Source organism: Patagioenas fasciata, chromosome 14 (genome assembly GCF_037038585.1).
Source record: "Patagioenas fasciata isolate bPatFas1 chromosome 14, bPatFas1.hap1, whole genome shotgun sequence".
In the NCBI taxonomy this organism is placed as follows: Eukaryota; Metazoa; Chordata; class Aves; order Columbiformes; family Columbidae; genus Patagioenas; species Patagioenas fasciata.
This window is the reverse complement of record NC_092533.1, coordinates 2,475,332-2,489,276: the sequence shown is the minus strand read 5'-3', so window position 1 is coordinate 2,489,276 and position 13,945 is coordinate 2,475,332. Positions and strand designations below refer to the sequence as shown.

The 13,945-nt window shown below is 49.9% G+C and overlaps 1 protein-coding gene across 3 annotated transcripts in view; it reads left to right on the top strand.

Moving 5' to 3' along the window:
- The window catches only part of NEURL1B (neuralized E3 ubiquitin protein ligase 1B), a 134,206-nt gene that overhangs the window by 86,765 nt on the left and 33,496 nt on the right, over positions 1–13,945 (top strand). Inside the window, exon 1 of one of the 3 annotated variants that reach the window (XM_065848818.2) lies at positions 11,918–12,036. The exons of 1 other annotated variant lie outside the window; for it this stretch is intronic. In XM_065848818.2, the coding sequence (XP_065704890.1) occupies positions 12,006–12,036 (31 nt within the window). In that variant the 5' untranslated portion in view covers positions 11,918–12,005. Of the gene's footprint in view, positions 1–11,917; positions 12,037–13,222; positions 13,515–13,945 lie in introns of those variants that run through there. One more of the 3 variants, XM_071814624.1, reaches the window with a different exon arrangement.

Here is a 13,945-nt window from a genome sequence, read left to right as displayed (position 1 = left end):
CTCACTTGCATGCACATCCCATCCCAGAGCAGTTGCTCCCCCAGGTCTGTCCGAGCTCATGTGCACACAGCTGAGGTGTCCCAGCACCACCCCGCAGGTCAGCACAGGAAGACGTGTCCTGAGTCCTTGTTCCTCCCTGGCCAACGTCACCATCCTCCTCAAGGAGCTGTGGCCCACCTCAGTGCTCTAGATGTGCTTCCCGGGCACTGACACGGGAAAACCGAGAAAAAAAACAAACCTTGCAGAAATGTTTTGTAGATATTGCTGCTTGGGAGGCCTTGTTTTTCTCATGAGTCGGTGTGTGAGATGCTTTGGAAAGAGCTGTTTTCCAGACGTTGCCGAGCCCTCCTCCTGGGAGAGCCAGCTGCCAGGAGCACACGTCAGCTGGGGCACGCGTTGGTGCTTGGCTGCTTCCGAAATCTGGGCCGGCACCTCGCCTCTCGCCCTCGTGCAGGTTTGGTGCGTTTCACACCTGCCAACGTGGGTCTTGTTCGTGAGTGTGCACAGCCGAGGATGGGGCTCGGGCTTTTCAAAGGGAAGGGTTCAATGTCAAGCCAAAAGGCTGGTTCTCTGGGACTGCAAAAGCAAGGCTTGAACGTCCTATTAAGTTTCGTAACATCCCCGTCATTTGAAACTTCTTTGAGCCCAAATCCAGTCTGGGGGCGTAATGAATTCAGTGTTCTCTCTCTATTAGGCAGCTCTGATTTCTGCAGTTTTGTAAACATCCCCAAATCCATGTGGCACTGTAGTAGTTGTCTTTCAGTTGCCTACCTCAAAGTGCCTCTCAAAGGGAGGGAGAAATCCTATATCCCGCTCCAAATCACAGTGGAATAGGCATCAAGATTCAGATCTCAGCCTTGCATATGGGAGAAAAACTGACCAGGTGCAGGTGTGGGGTCTTAACTGGTGCAAACTCATTGTCATGAGTCCCTGCAGGGATGTAGCCCTGTGGGTGAAGTGCAGCCTGAGCAGAAGGTCCTCCTGATGGTACCCACAGGAACCTGACCCAGTGGGCATGTCCCCTTCTGTACGCTTGTGCATGGATGTGGATGCCATCAGAAACCGGCTCTGAGGAAACTGCCCGCTCTCAGGTTTGGGATTCACTACTATAAATCATTAAAAATTAAAATGTAGGGACACAGCCATAAATCAGGTCACTGAGTTCAGGGATAAAGCAATCACCAGGCTTTTTGTATAGCTACCTTGGTGTTATCGCTTATCTTCGCAAGGGCTGGTGCTGCTCCTGGCTGATGTCTGTGCCATGAGCTGAGCTGGGATGATGAACTCGCTGCCCACGTTGTCGGGTGCCCTGTGCCAGGAGCTGCAGCGACCCACTAGAAGAAGAGCAGAAAGTTGTGCGATGCCGAGGTGTGTGTTGGTTAAAAGGACGGATTTCTGCAGCTGGCTGGTGGAAAGGGGCTTCCCTGTGAACAGAGAATGAACAATTTGCCTAGCACATGCAACGCAGGGGCAAGATTTAGTGACTGAAGCTATTTATTGGAGTCTAAAACCATGTTTCATGGCTGCAGGGCTGTTATCTTCAGTCCGAGTTGTTGGGTCTCATGGGGGCGTTTTGGGTTTTTCAATAAAAATACCCTGTCTTTTTATTTAATAGCTGAGATAGCAGGGTTCGGCCACTGTCTCCTGGGAAGTCTCTATTGGCAGCTAAAAAAAAAGTAAGTCGATTTTAAGAATTACTGGTGCTTTATAAAACATGGATGAGCATTTAGTTTGGACACAATTCTGCAGATGTAGCACATCTTGGCAATTGTTTTTTCTGCTTTTTATTTTGCTAATAAGAGTGCATGGGAACAGGAACGTCGTTCATTAGGAATCTTTCTGCTTTGCTCCTTTCGCCCATTCCTTACGTGGTCTCCCAACCCTCTCCCGGCAGCACATGGAGATCTCGCCTTGTCTCCATTCCTGCAAACCAAGTGAGTAAATGCCCAGTGTGTTGAAGCCACATCTTCACACTGGTCACTCTGCCGTGGTTTAAGATCACTGGTTACAGTGGAATCACCCATGGTCTTTATGTTCTCTCCACCCAAGCTCCAACACGTTTTCCCCATCATGGGCACACAGAGGAAAGGCTTGGCTGGACAGTCATTGGGGCCATCGCTGCTATGGGTGGCATCAGAGGACAGAGAAGGATTGGAACTTGTCCTTTTGCCTATTTGTCTTTTCTGCCGGATCTGCAAGGATAGTCATGCTGAATTATGCCCTTAGACTTGGATATCTGTAGAAACTTCGATCCTGCTTTCATCTGTGTCATGTCCAAGGGAGGTACATCTGGTTTTAAAGTCCTTATGAGAGTTTAATCAGATGTTTTTCAGAAGGGTTATTATTGTTACTATGGCTATAGGTGAGTGTGCTACAGCCCCAGCCATGCACTGGGAATCCCTGTTGTGTTTGGTGCTGGACTGTAGAGAATAAGTCAGGCCATGCCCTAGAGAGCTACTGCCCTTTAGGTTGCTGTCAACGTATAATTTGCTTTTCGTTATACACAAGCACTACATAAGTTTCTACAAATTTCTGCACTGAGCCTTTTTGACAAAAGCTCTAACCTGAAACCTCTTGCAGAATTTCTTTGAATCAATACAGCTCCTATTTTTTCGCGGCAGGGGAAGCGGCAGCTCTCTAGGCTACCTGCTATAGAAGAAAAACCAGGCACCATATGCAACGTAATTATTGCTCTCTGTCTCTATCTCAAAAATGCCGAACTATGGAAGTGAATTCGTCCCACCAAACGCCCACTAAGCACATTTTTTAAATCTGGTTTCTCAGCCTTTCGGGAAAGGGGAAGCAAAATCTAGCTATGTTCTTCTTGCCTGCTGGAACTGGGCCCTGTTTCATGAAATTAAATGGCTAAGGAGGAAAAAAAAAGTATATCCAAGGCAAAGATGCTGTTCTCAACAAAGGGAACAGTATATGCGACGGCTTCTGCAGCATTCCTGCAACATGATGTCTTTCCCTGCAGACTCTCAGTTAGGGATTGATTGTCTAGGCAGAGAATTGCTTGATTCAGAAAGGCTTAAGGCACGCTTGATGAACTGTTTGCTAAGAGGATGAATAGATGGGTATGTGTATATGTAAATCTATAAATCATGTCTTGTTCTGCCCCAAAGAGGACAGCTGAGATTGGATCCTTTGTCATTTGATTTCATGTCCTTGGGGTTAGGGATAAAGGCAGCAGTGTTTCGCACATGGGGTCAGGGTTTGGCGCCGCAGCTCCAGAAGGACAGTCTGTGGCAAAGAGGAGATAACGTTTATTGTGAGTGCTAGAGTTGACAAAGGGAATAACAACATTCACGCTGCTCTGATTTGTTCACAGTTAAGGGAAAGTTTGGTGAGTTTCTCTCATTTGGGTTGTCCTTTATCCCAATGGGCTTTTTTATACAAGTGACGCATGGGTTCTGGTTTGAAACCAGGTGGCAGCGCTGCTGTGAGCTATTGCTGTCCATCCCGGTCCTTGCACCACTGCGCCTGTTGCTGCCCCTTCCTGCCCTTCTGCTCACAGATGCTCTGCTGTATTTGTGCCGATTTGGCTGGAGTTTTTGACAGGCTTTGGCAGTGGTGGGATTTGGAGGACAGGTGTTGATGGTGGGAGTTGGTACCAACCCTAGAGCTGAGCCAGACGCTGTAGGAGGGCCCTGCAAGCACTGTGCTGTGACCAGGGGTCCTCTGGAGATGCTCTGAGCAGGGAGGGGAGGGTTCAGTAGCCAGGGACCCTAAGGAACAATCACATTTGTCCCCTAGCGAGCCCTCCCACTGCCCAAGCCGGTAGCCTTCACGCAGCACTGGGGTACCAGCAGGAATGATGCTCTTCATGGTCCCCTCCTTGGGGCAAGATAGAGGAGAAGCCCGCAGGAGGGGCAAACCTGAATCTCTCAGTCAAAGGCAGAAATGCTGGGTGAGGCTGGGCCTGGGGGTCATCTCTTCTAGTAATGCCTCCAGAGCAGAGCTCTTAGACCACAAGACAATCCCTATGGTGCTCGTGGGGGTGAATATGAACCTGAGGCCAAGAGCAGCGCTGTGGCTGTGGGACATCCTGAGCTCACTCTCACGCAGGTTTGGGTTCTCTCCAGAAATCCCCATGGGTGGCTCTACGATCCCAGGCAATGTCACAGTGACTCCACCTCCCCAGCAGGTGTGGGTGAAGCAGGTGTGGGTGGTGGGACGCAGAAGGTGGGATGCAGGTGGTGGGATGCAGGCGGTAGGATGCGGACTTTGGGATGAGGGTTCCTTGGCTGAGCACGGCGTTGGGGTGAGCGGGCGGGTGGCACAGCACAGAGCCGTGACGAGGCAGGCGCTGACCCCACCGTAACCGGGAGCACCGCGGCTGAGCCCTTGGAGAGGCACATCCAGCGCTGAGAGCTTTGACTCATCTCTCGCCTCGTCTGCGCGGGGTGCGCTGAATGAAACGCAGGAGATGTGCAGAACAAAAGGCTTTTGCTCATTTCTACGTGGATGCTCTATCCGCCTCGCTGGTCCTGCGTGCGTTTTTCTGCTGAAATGACGTGCTGGTGGATGGCCGTGTGTGGTCCCCTGGCAAGCAGCTGGGCAGCACCCAGCCCAGCATCCAGAGATGGGCAGAGATGCAGGGTCTTGGTGGGCTGAGCTCTCCCACAGCCCTCCAGGCAGCAGCTTTGTGCCTGAGTAGCGGTTACGGCAGCACAAGCATCCTCTGGGCATAGCGCTTCCCACTTATAAATTAACTATGAGCCATTAAGGGTCAACTCCTTTTTTCTATGATATGTGTGAAAAGATTGGCAAGCTTGAGCAAGAAGTGAAAGATGGTTTTTTTGCCTTGATGTTTTTCTGCACTATCCAGTATCCTTCTGCCCCTTAGCTCCCTCTTCCTATTTAATTTCAAGAGAATAGCTCCCAAATAGAGACTTAAGAAGTTGGTCCCATATTTAAAAGGTGTTAGAGGTAGGATACGTGGTATTTTTTTTTCTATGCGTTCCTAAGATGTGAAATATTATCAGCTACTGCATTTAAAAGTGGCTGTTCAGTCATTGCCCTGTCTGGGGAAATGAGTAACAGGTGAGAGAGCTCAAAGCATGGGCAGACATCCTATGTTTGTGTTTCTCGCTTGTCATTCGTTCCCGAAAGAGCTCCCAGAGGCCACTCATTGCTGTCTGCCTGCTTTGTCTGTCACGGCCACCTCTCTTCCTTTAGTGGGAAAAAGCCGGTCTTTAGTCAGCCCCAGGAAAGGCCGGTTACCTACCCCAGATACGCCCCAATTCTGACAGATTCGCTTTGGCAGCAGCGTGCTGCTTTCCAAAGAGCTCAGAAGAAACCCTCCTGCCCGCAAATGTAAATGGGGCTTTTTTCATTTCTTCTGGATGGGTTTCCTTTTCTCTCTGGGGAGGATTTCTCAGTCTCCCAAATTTTTCCCGTGGTATTCGTGTATCACAGACTGCACCCTCCTTGCCTGCACAAATACTGCTCCCTGCTAAGACCAGATCAGGGACTGCACAAACCGTGCAGGCAAAGCTGGACTTAACAGACGCAGGAGGCAGCCAGCTGGAGGGAATGGGATGGCTTTGGAAATTGGTACCTCCTCCCTGCCTAGTGACCCTTTGCTAAATATGGGCCAGTTTATATTTACCAAGAACAGGGGAATTGAAAGCCTAGGGGGCTCAGCAGTAGCAGCTGCAGATGTTAGGCTCTGGTCTTGTTTGCATCTCCCGAGCACATTGTGATCCCAAACTCTTCTGCTCTGACAGTGGGACCGGGGAAATGGACTCTGGTTCTTTTAGTCCAGCCTGAAACGGACAAGTGTCCACAGTTCCTGATTCACACGCACTTCCATTTCCTCTGGGTGGCTTCTCGTCACCCTAGTTGCTCGTCACCCTACTCGCCAGCTCCAGAGCTGCTAACACAGCAATGCTTGTCAAGGTTACACCACCATGCAGAATTTGGGGGATAGGAGAGGAGTTCCCCCAGGGGTTCTTATTTATCTTCTGCATATCAATGTTCATCAGAAATTACTCTCATTTTCTGAAGAGTCCCAGTTTGCAAATCTCCAGACTTCCCATTAGCACTTCCTGTTGTGTTTCTCAAAATAATTAGTTGTCTCCAATTAGCTTGTGACTGGTATACAGCATCCAGAGATTGCATCCTGGTAGTTGATAGTACTTCCCAAGATCAGCCTGTTGCATCCAAAACAAAGTCCTTCTGCTTTTCTTCCCTTATTAAAGTAATATTCTGCACTTACGTAATGTTCTTCAGATCTCCTGGGCGAACATGAGCTGATGGTGCTATAAGACACAGGTGTGTGTTGGCTTTGCAGATGAGGAAAGGAAGGCAGAAGGAGGGTAACTAATGTGCAAAGGTTACACAGCTAAGCAGGAGCAGAGCTAGGATGGTAATTCAGATAACCTGCTCCCTCCCTCCCGCTCCAGCCACTGCTGCACAGCACTAAGAGTCCAAATTAAGAGATTATAATGCATAATCCATACTGGTGTGCCAAGAATTCTCGAAATCCTATTACACTGTCACATAAAATGATGAGTCATTTGATAACATAGCCCACAACCAGTTCCTTTCTGTTAAAATTACATGGACAAGACTGGGTTTAAAAAGAAAAAGGAGAGCTTGTTACGTGTGTGGTGAATGCTGAGTTATAGATGGGTTTTATTTTGGCTGGTGCTGAAGGAGCATTTGTGAGCCTGTTTGTTGACAGCGGTGCTTGGGACCAGAGATGCTGACATTCCGCTGACAATAATAGGAGCTGCCTCTGTTTGTTTCTAAATTGGAAATTCTTCCTTACATGGGCCCAACCCACCCTCCGCCCCCGCTGAAGGAAAGGGCATTCGGCTGGGACTTGCAGATGGAGCATCTCCCAGCAGTGCTGGTGCTGCTGGGGCTGCAGGCTTGGACCTGTGTTTGGTCACTGCCACAAGCCCCTCTGCTCCCCTCGTCCTCTGGAAAGGGTGGGGAACACCCCAGGGTGGTGCTTTTGGGTCCTCTGGAGAGAAAGTGATGTTTATCTAGAGAAATTAATAACACAGCAGGACAATCAGCCCAGCCATGCTCTTCCGAGAAAAAGACACTTTCACCAAGTCCTGTTGGAGCCTCCTCTCTGCTGGCTCACTGTCCTTGCTCCCTCCCGCAGCCTTGTTGTCCTTGCTGCAACCCTGGCTTCTGCTCTTCCTGACGGCCTCTGCTGCCATTTGGGGACTGTGTTATTATACTTCCCAAAGCCACTCGGGATGTGGCTCATGCGAATAACACCAAACCATGTTTTGCTGCACTGTGGTTTCATCGTTTCCTTTTCCTCTCTCTGCCTGGGCTCCAATTCCTGCGGCTGAGGGATCCATCACAGAGTCGCTTTTGCCAGGAATGCCCACACGTTCTTCAGCTGAGAGTTGCTCTGGCATCTCATCAGAGATGCTTTTCCATACGCTGCATGGCTGGCACATGTCATAGCCACTTGCTGCACTTCGAATATGGAAATGCGGTCAGGGGAGATGGTCTCTGCTTCTTTGAAAGCCACAAAGGGCTTGTTTGACCCTGGGGCTGGTCCATCTCCGCGGGCTGCGTTTCCCTGTCTGTGTCAGATCCCATGGGTCACCTCCGGCTCATCACCATTCCACCTTATCTCCCAGAAAAGGTGATTTAATCTCCCCAGCTCTGGGTAAAAAAGCCTCACATCAGCCGGATCTCCAGCAGGCAGTCAGGACTTGGATCAGGAAACAGCTTCAATTGCTGCGCAGCCAAGGCCAGTTCAAGAAGCTCTTTGGAAGATTTTCCTACTGTTGTGCTGGAAGCTCCTGCTTCCCTTGATTTCTTACAAGAAGAAAAAAATAATGAAGTGAAACCAGTTTCTGTGCATGACCTGTGGAGACCTGGTGCATCCTGTGCTAGTCCTGAGAGCAGGGGAGGAAAGTAATTGCTTTCAGCAGTTGGAAGGCGTGGGTGGCAGGATGGCTGCGCGCAGCGCCGGAGGATGCTCCGAACACACATCCCTCCGAAACAAATACCTCTTTAAATGTGTATTATGGGAATTCAAGGAACGGAGGGGGTGTTCTTTCTTTTATTTTCTCCAAGTAGGAACGTGGTTTATTAGCACTCTCCTTCCATCAGCGAAGTGCGGAGACTGTGAGGTTGTGAGAGGAGTAGCATTTGTTTTTATCAGTCAAATCTGCTCTCTCCTGGACAGTCGCTTGAGCCAGACGGGTGAGGAAAGGAAACACAAGGTGCCGGCAGGAGCCTGACTTCTATAGGGGAAGCACGTAACGCACCTGTTGAAGATGTATTATACGTCACTGGTGTGCACGTCAGAGCAACTGTACTCTTTTAGGGATGGTGGTATTTTGTATTGTAGGCTCGTACAGTCAGCTCACGTATTTTTCCAGGGTATCTTTTGTCTGCAGTCTCTGAGAACTCCCAGGGAGCTTCTGCTAAATAAGGGAGGGAAAGGGAGGTTTCAAGGTGAGATGTGATGGAAGTAGAAGTGGTTTGGACAGTCTCAGAGCTTCAGACAGATGAGGCTGAAAGGGAAATGGATGGTCCAAGTGCAAAGGAAAAGAAGGAAGGAAAGAAGGAAAAAGAAAGAAGGAAAGAGAACTGAAGGTGCAGGGGTGTGAAATCGAGGTGAAAGCTGATGGGATGGTGCTGCGTTGCACATGGCTCCGGAGGGAAGTGCCAGCAAGCAGCAAGCTGGCCTTTGGCAAAAGACGGAGATTTAGGGAGGTCCGCAGGTTTTTGGTGGAGCTCAGCTATGAACAAGACAGAACCGGCCAGTTTGGGAGCAAAGGAGTAAAACTGGGGCTTGCAGGGGGCAGCAGGAGCAGGGTGAGCTCTGTGGGCAGGGAAGGTGCACTCTGTGGGGCAGCGTAATTTGGGATCGGGGGACATGGCTCTGCTTCAGCACGGGAGGGCTAGCTGCCCTGAAAGGGAAACACAGGCAGATTTCTCAGTATTTTATCTCCTCCTTACTGAAAGAGATGCTTCTGCCATTATTTACTGCCATCTGTTAGATAGACAAGAATGGCAGCTGGTAATGGTAACACCTCACATCTCATCTTTCATCCCCCAAAACCTGAGCCCCCAAGGGATTTACACAGACAATGCAACCCATTTGATGCCATAAGAAGAGTTACACCTCAGGCTGGTATCAACCAGTAGAAATTTAGCTGTTCTGTGTAGCTATTTGTGTCTCCAGAAACATTACATTTCTAGAAGTGTCTTTACATCACTGCCAATGCCCAGCACAGCCCATACCCTCTCCTGAGAGCTCTGCCTGTGTACATGGGTATAGGAGGGTTTGCCTCAGGTGGAATTCATCACTTTTTTAATTCAGAAAGAAATTTGTCTTTTTTATAATTCCCCACCATATTTTAAAGGCCTGGGTGCACATCCATGCCCAGTAAGATGTAGAGGTGATGAAACTGAGCTGGGAAGCAGCTGTCTGACAGCAGTGTAATACAAAACGCCTTTCAGAGAGGTTTTCCCTCACCTGGTGTTACCCTGATCTTACGCCACTGATGCCATTGAGATGAACTGGGGGGGACCACAGCAAACACCATAGGAGAAGCAGCAGTACAGGGTGCACGGCTGAAAACGTCCCGTGGGCTGGATCCAACACGGTGTTTTGTGGGTGCTCTGCTCCCACGTCTGCTGATGGGGTCACCTTGTACGTGTTGGGTTCCTTGTGCCTCAGTTCCATCACCTATAAAACAAGGATATTGTCAGTGACTTTGTCTGCGAAAAGATTTAAGATCTAGTAATAAAAGATACTAGGCAAGATCTTAGGGGATATTACTATTTTATGGCTGTGAGAGTACAGATACCAAAGAAATGACATGTGCATGCAGGTCATGCTGTCCCTTGATCAAAGTGAGGGTGAGAGAGGGGATTTCTTCAGAGGAGCAGCCTTTCTTCTTGCAGAAGAAATTACTGAAGTGGTTATCAATAGTTATCAAAACTTGCTGGAGTGGAAAGGATTTTAACATGCTAATGAGCTTTCATTTGTGGTCCCTTGCTCGGGACAGTTGCCTTCCTCTCCGTGTTTCTGCAGGCTGAGCAGTGACTTTGCGTTGCCTTTCAGTCCCTGCTCAGTGGCGTTTGCTGGTTCTCTTGTACTTTCTCAGTGTGGTTTCTGGGGAGGGTGAAGTCATCCTCGCTAAACTATTTCTCATGCTTATTGTTTTGCATTGTGTGAAGGGGGTTTATTTTAACAAACTCTACATTTTTACAATGCCAAGAAGTAGGAGCGTTGATTGCGTTCCTGGAGGCTGCCTCCATGTCCTAAGGATGTGCATTTCCATTTTATTGTCTTCTATTTTTGCCTCATTTTTGGGGGGAGGAGGAAGGGCTGGGAGACTCTTGGGAAAGGCAGCGACCGTCTCTGGGCTGGTGTGGTCGGGGTGTGGAAGGAGGGACGCGGCGCGTCCCCCGGGGAGGTGGCACACAGCCCACACATGGCACATCCATCAGCTGCCCCGGCAGCCGCAGAGATAGAACCCCCGCGCCGCTGCTGGCTTTTTAAGGCTCATTTAGGCCCTAAAATAACAACTGCCACTCCCTGCTGAGGGAAAGCAGCTGGGATTAGCCAAAGCCTCCCATTCCCCGCTGTCTAGTGAATCAAGGACTTTCCCCTCTGTGTTAATAGGATGATTTTGCTGCCCTTCCCTTCTCCCCGAAGGGCAGCGCGGTGCTGCCTGTGCCAGCTCCTGCTCATGGGTTTCGGCTCAGGGCACCGAAGACGGTGGGAGACACATGCCAACCCCAGAAGACAGCAGATGGGTGCAAGTGCTTTGAAGAACAGCTGCTGGCATCTCATTTGATAATCCCATTTTTAACAAATCCATATGATGGCACAAAATACTGGAAATTAGGTTTTTCTGTCCCCTCTCATCTCCTGAGCCATATTTGACCCATTCAACATGATCTAGGGATTAAAGGCTTGTTATTTTAGGTTCCCTACAATAGATCAGAGCCTGATCTCTGCCAGGCCATTCAGCAACTCATGCTTGGTTCTCTCCCTCTTTTTTTTGGTGTCCCAGGACATGCGATAGTCCACAGATGTGACTTCTGCTGAGGGACAAGGTGGCCTTTCCCGAACACCACACGCTGTGCTGTCAGCCCAGTATGTTGGTTGCAGCACATTTTGTAGCTCTGATCCTCCCATTTCTCCATCCTTAAAACTAAGATAAAAGCCTGAGAGAAGAAAGGCTCAGCAGCATCACCCCTCAGCAGCACAAGTGTGACCGGGAAGAAGGGGGAAGCTCTTACTCTTCTCTAATGGAGCTATAAACATGCTTTTATGTCTGAGATGGAACAGAGAAAAATTGTGAGGCAAATCTTGTCAATACCGCACTTGATGCTGGCGGCTGAGGTGTCCTTCATCACCATGGTACCCGTGTGCTTCAAACTAATAATGAATTTGCCAACACAACGCTCCTGCTAATACCCTCCATTCCCAGATGGGGAAGCCGTGTCACCGAGATGCAAAGTGGCTCATCCAAGGTCACCCCGTAGGTAAAAGGCACGGAGGGACAAAAGAGCTTGGGTTTATCGGCTCCCAGTGCAGCCCGTACCCTTTGGGAAGGTTTTGCTGACAGCATGGATAAAGCTGAGGATAAAGCTGGAATTGCCAGCCATGCCCCCTGTTCTCCAAACCCTCCATTTTTTTCTGAGGGAGAAATATATATATTTCTTTTCTAAGGGAGAGAGGCAAAAAGTAGTTTCCCGTGGTCCCCGGATCCTCTCGGAAAGAGCCGGGCCCGTGTTCGTCAACAGCCCCCAGCCGCTTCGCGCCGCGGCTCCCCGGCCCCGCTACTGCCCCGCACGGGGCGGAGCGCGGCCGGGACCGGGGCGGGCGGGGGGGGCGGCCCCGGCCGTGCCGGAAAAGCAGCGGGGAGGCGGCATCAGCAGCGGCGGCGGGGGCGGGCGGGGCGGGGCGGGGGCGGTGCGGAGCGCGGCGGCGGGAGGCGGGCGCTGTCCATGGCCCTGCGGAGCCCCGGCCGCCCCGCGCTCCGCCGAGCCGAGCGATGGGCAACACGGTGCACAAGACCCTGGCAGGTACCGGCGGGGGACGCGGGGGCTGCGCTGCCCCGGGCGGGGGGTGCGGGCCGGGGGACGCGTCCTGTCCCGGGCGGTGCTGGGGGCGATGCTGCTGGGGGGGCTGTGCCGCCGCCGGCTCCCAGCCCCGCGCCCTGCGGAGCGGCCCGGGATGAGACAAAGATTTCCCAGTTTTTGGTTGTATTTTTGTTATTGCGAATGGACCCGCCGCGGCGGGCACGGACGCGGTGATGCTGGAGCGGCGGGTACAGCTTCCCCATGTGGGAGCGACAAACGCGGGTGAAGTGGCTCTGTTCTCGCAGCTGATCCCTGCCTTGCAGCCGAATCCATTTAGGGGCTTTAATTTTTCGTTTCATTTTCATTTCCTCCTTTTTTCTTTTTAACTTCCTCCTTTTTTTTTTTTTCCCCCTCCTTTATTATTATTTTTTCTCTCTCTAAAAAACCCGCTACTTTTTAATGTGCAGAGACGTCAGTTGTTCAGAGTCACCAGAAGAAAACTATTTCAAACGTGCCTTTTTAGCGAGTTCGACTCTTACACAAGAGATGTACAGATTCTTTCCCTTTGCAAGTTCATAATTGTGGGGCTTTTTCCTCCTCAGAGAACCGGTGAATAATAAAAGCAGTTGGTGTCTATAGAATCAGCAGTATTGAATTTCTGAGCCCTTGCCAGTCTGTATCTTCAGCTAGTTGGCTTTTCTTTTCTGCTCTTCCAGGGCTCCTGTGTTGCATCCTTTGTACTTTGGGCTCCCATAAATAAAAAGGGTATTATTAAACTTATTTAAAGAAGCAGGAGGACCTATTGAGCACACACACACATGCCTCCCTGTAATCAGCCAGAGAGCTGAATACAGAAATAAAGAGAGGAATAGATTTGCATTTGGATGTGCCATAGATTGTCTTTGCAAAGAGAGAGTGCTTGGGACCTTCAAGGCACAAAAGAAAGCTGCTGGGTTTGTCTTTAGCTGTGAAGCTGTGATTAGATTTCCAGTTGCATCTCCTCTCTATTATATTTCAATGGGAAATGAGCTTCTTTCACAATAAGGAAGTTTTTACTTTTTAAATATCTCGCCAACTGGCAATAAAGGCACTGTAAGGAGTGCGTGACCTTGGTGAAAATTAATATTGTGGGCTGGCTTTTCAACTAGAGGCAACAGCAAGGGACACACGCAAAACAGCTGGGAGAGCCGTAGAAATACCCCTAGGTCAGGGCAGGTTACCTCGGTAAGGCCAGAACTTCCCAAAGGAAAAATACCCGCACCTGCTGGGACGTGGGATCTTGCTGAGAGTTGTATCACTGTTCTGCCTATTGCTAGAACAGTCTCTCCCGAGCAGCCTTCGTATGCACAGCCTTACACACGTGAATTTAAAAAAAGGGATGACATCAGTCGTTCTGCGGGTCTGCGACTGGGGAGTTCTCAGCGGCGCTTTCAAAAGGAGTCGTCAAGAAAGAGGAAAAGTTGGATGGAAGAAACCTGAAGGTTTGATTTATGTAGACCTCCCAACTCTTAACATTGCTCTAGTGGCCTAGAAAATCTCCATCCTGTCCTGCCAGGTGGAGACCGTCTGCAGGGATCGCTTTGCTGGGGATGGTCCATTTGCGAACATTTGTCAAATTGCGCAAGGCAGAGACAGGCAGGACGTTTGAACACCGTTCGTTCATGTGCTGGAAGATACTAAAAATGTGTCTTTCCCCCAAATTCAGCTGTGTTCAGTTGTTGCAGAGTAATGACAGTCAAAAGAAGCTGTTAACCTGCGGCTGCGGAAGAGATTTTGCATGTTTGCAATTTGGAAGTTTGTAAACTTCTTTTGTCAAGCTGGATACAATTCAGCAATATTTCACATTGATGTGCTGGGATGCATTGTTTGTCTTTCATTATCCAAATGGCATTACAGGGGGAAGCAGGTTCAG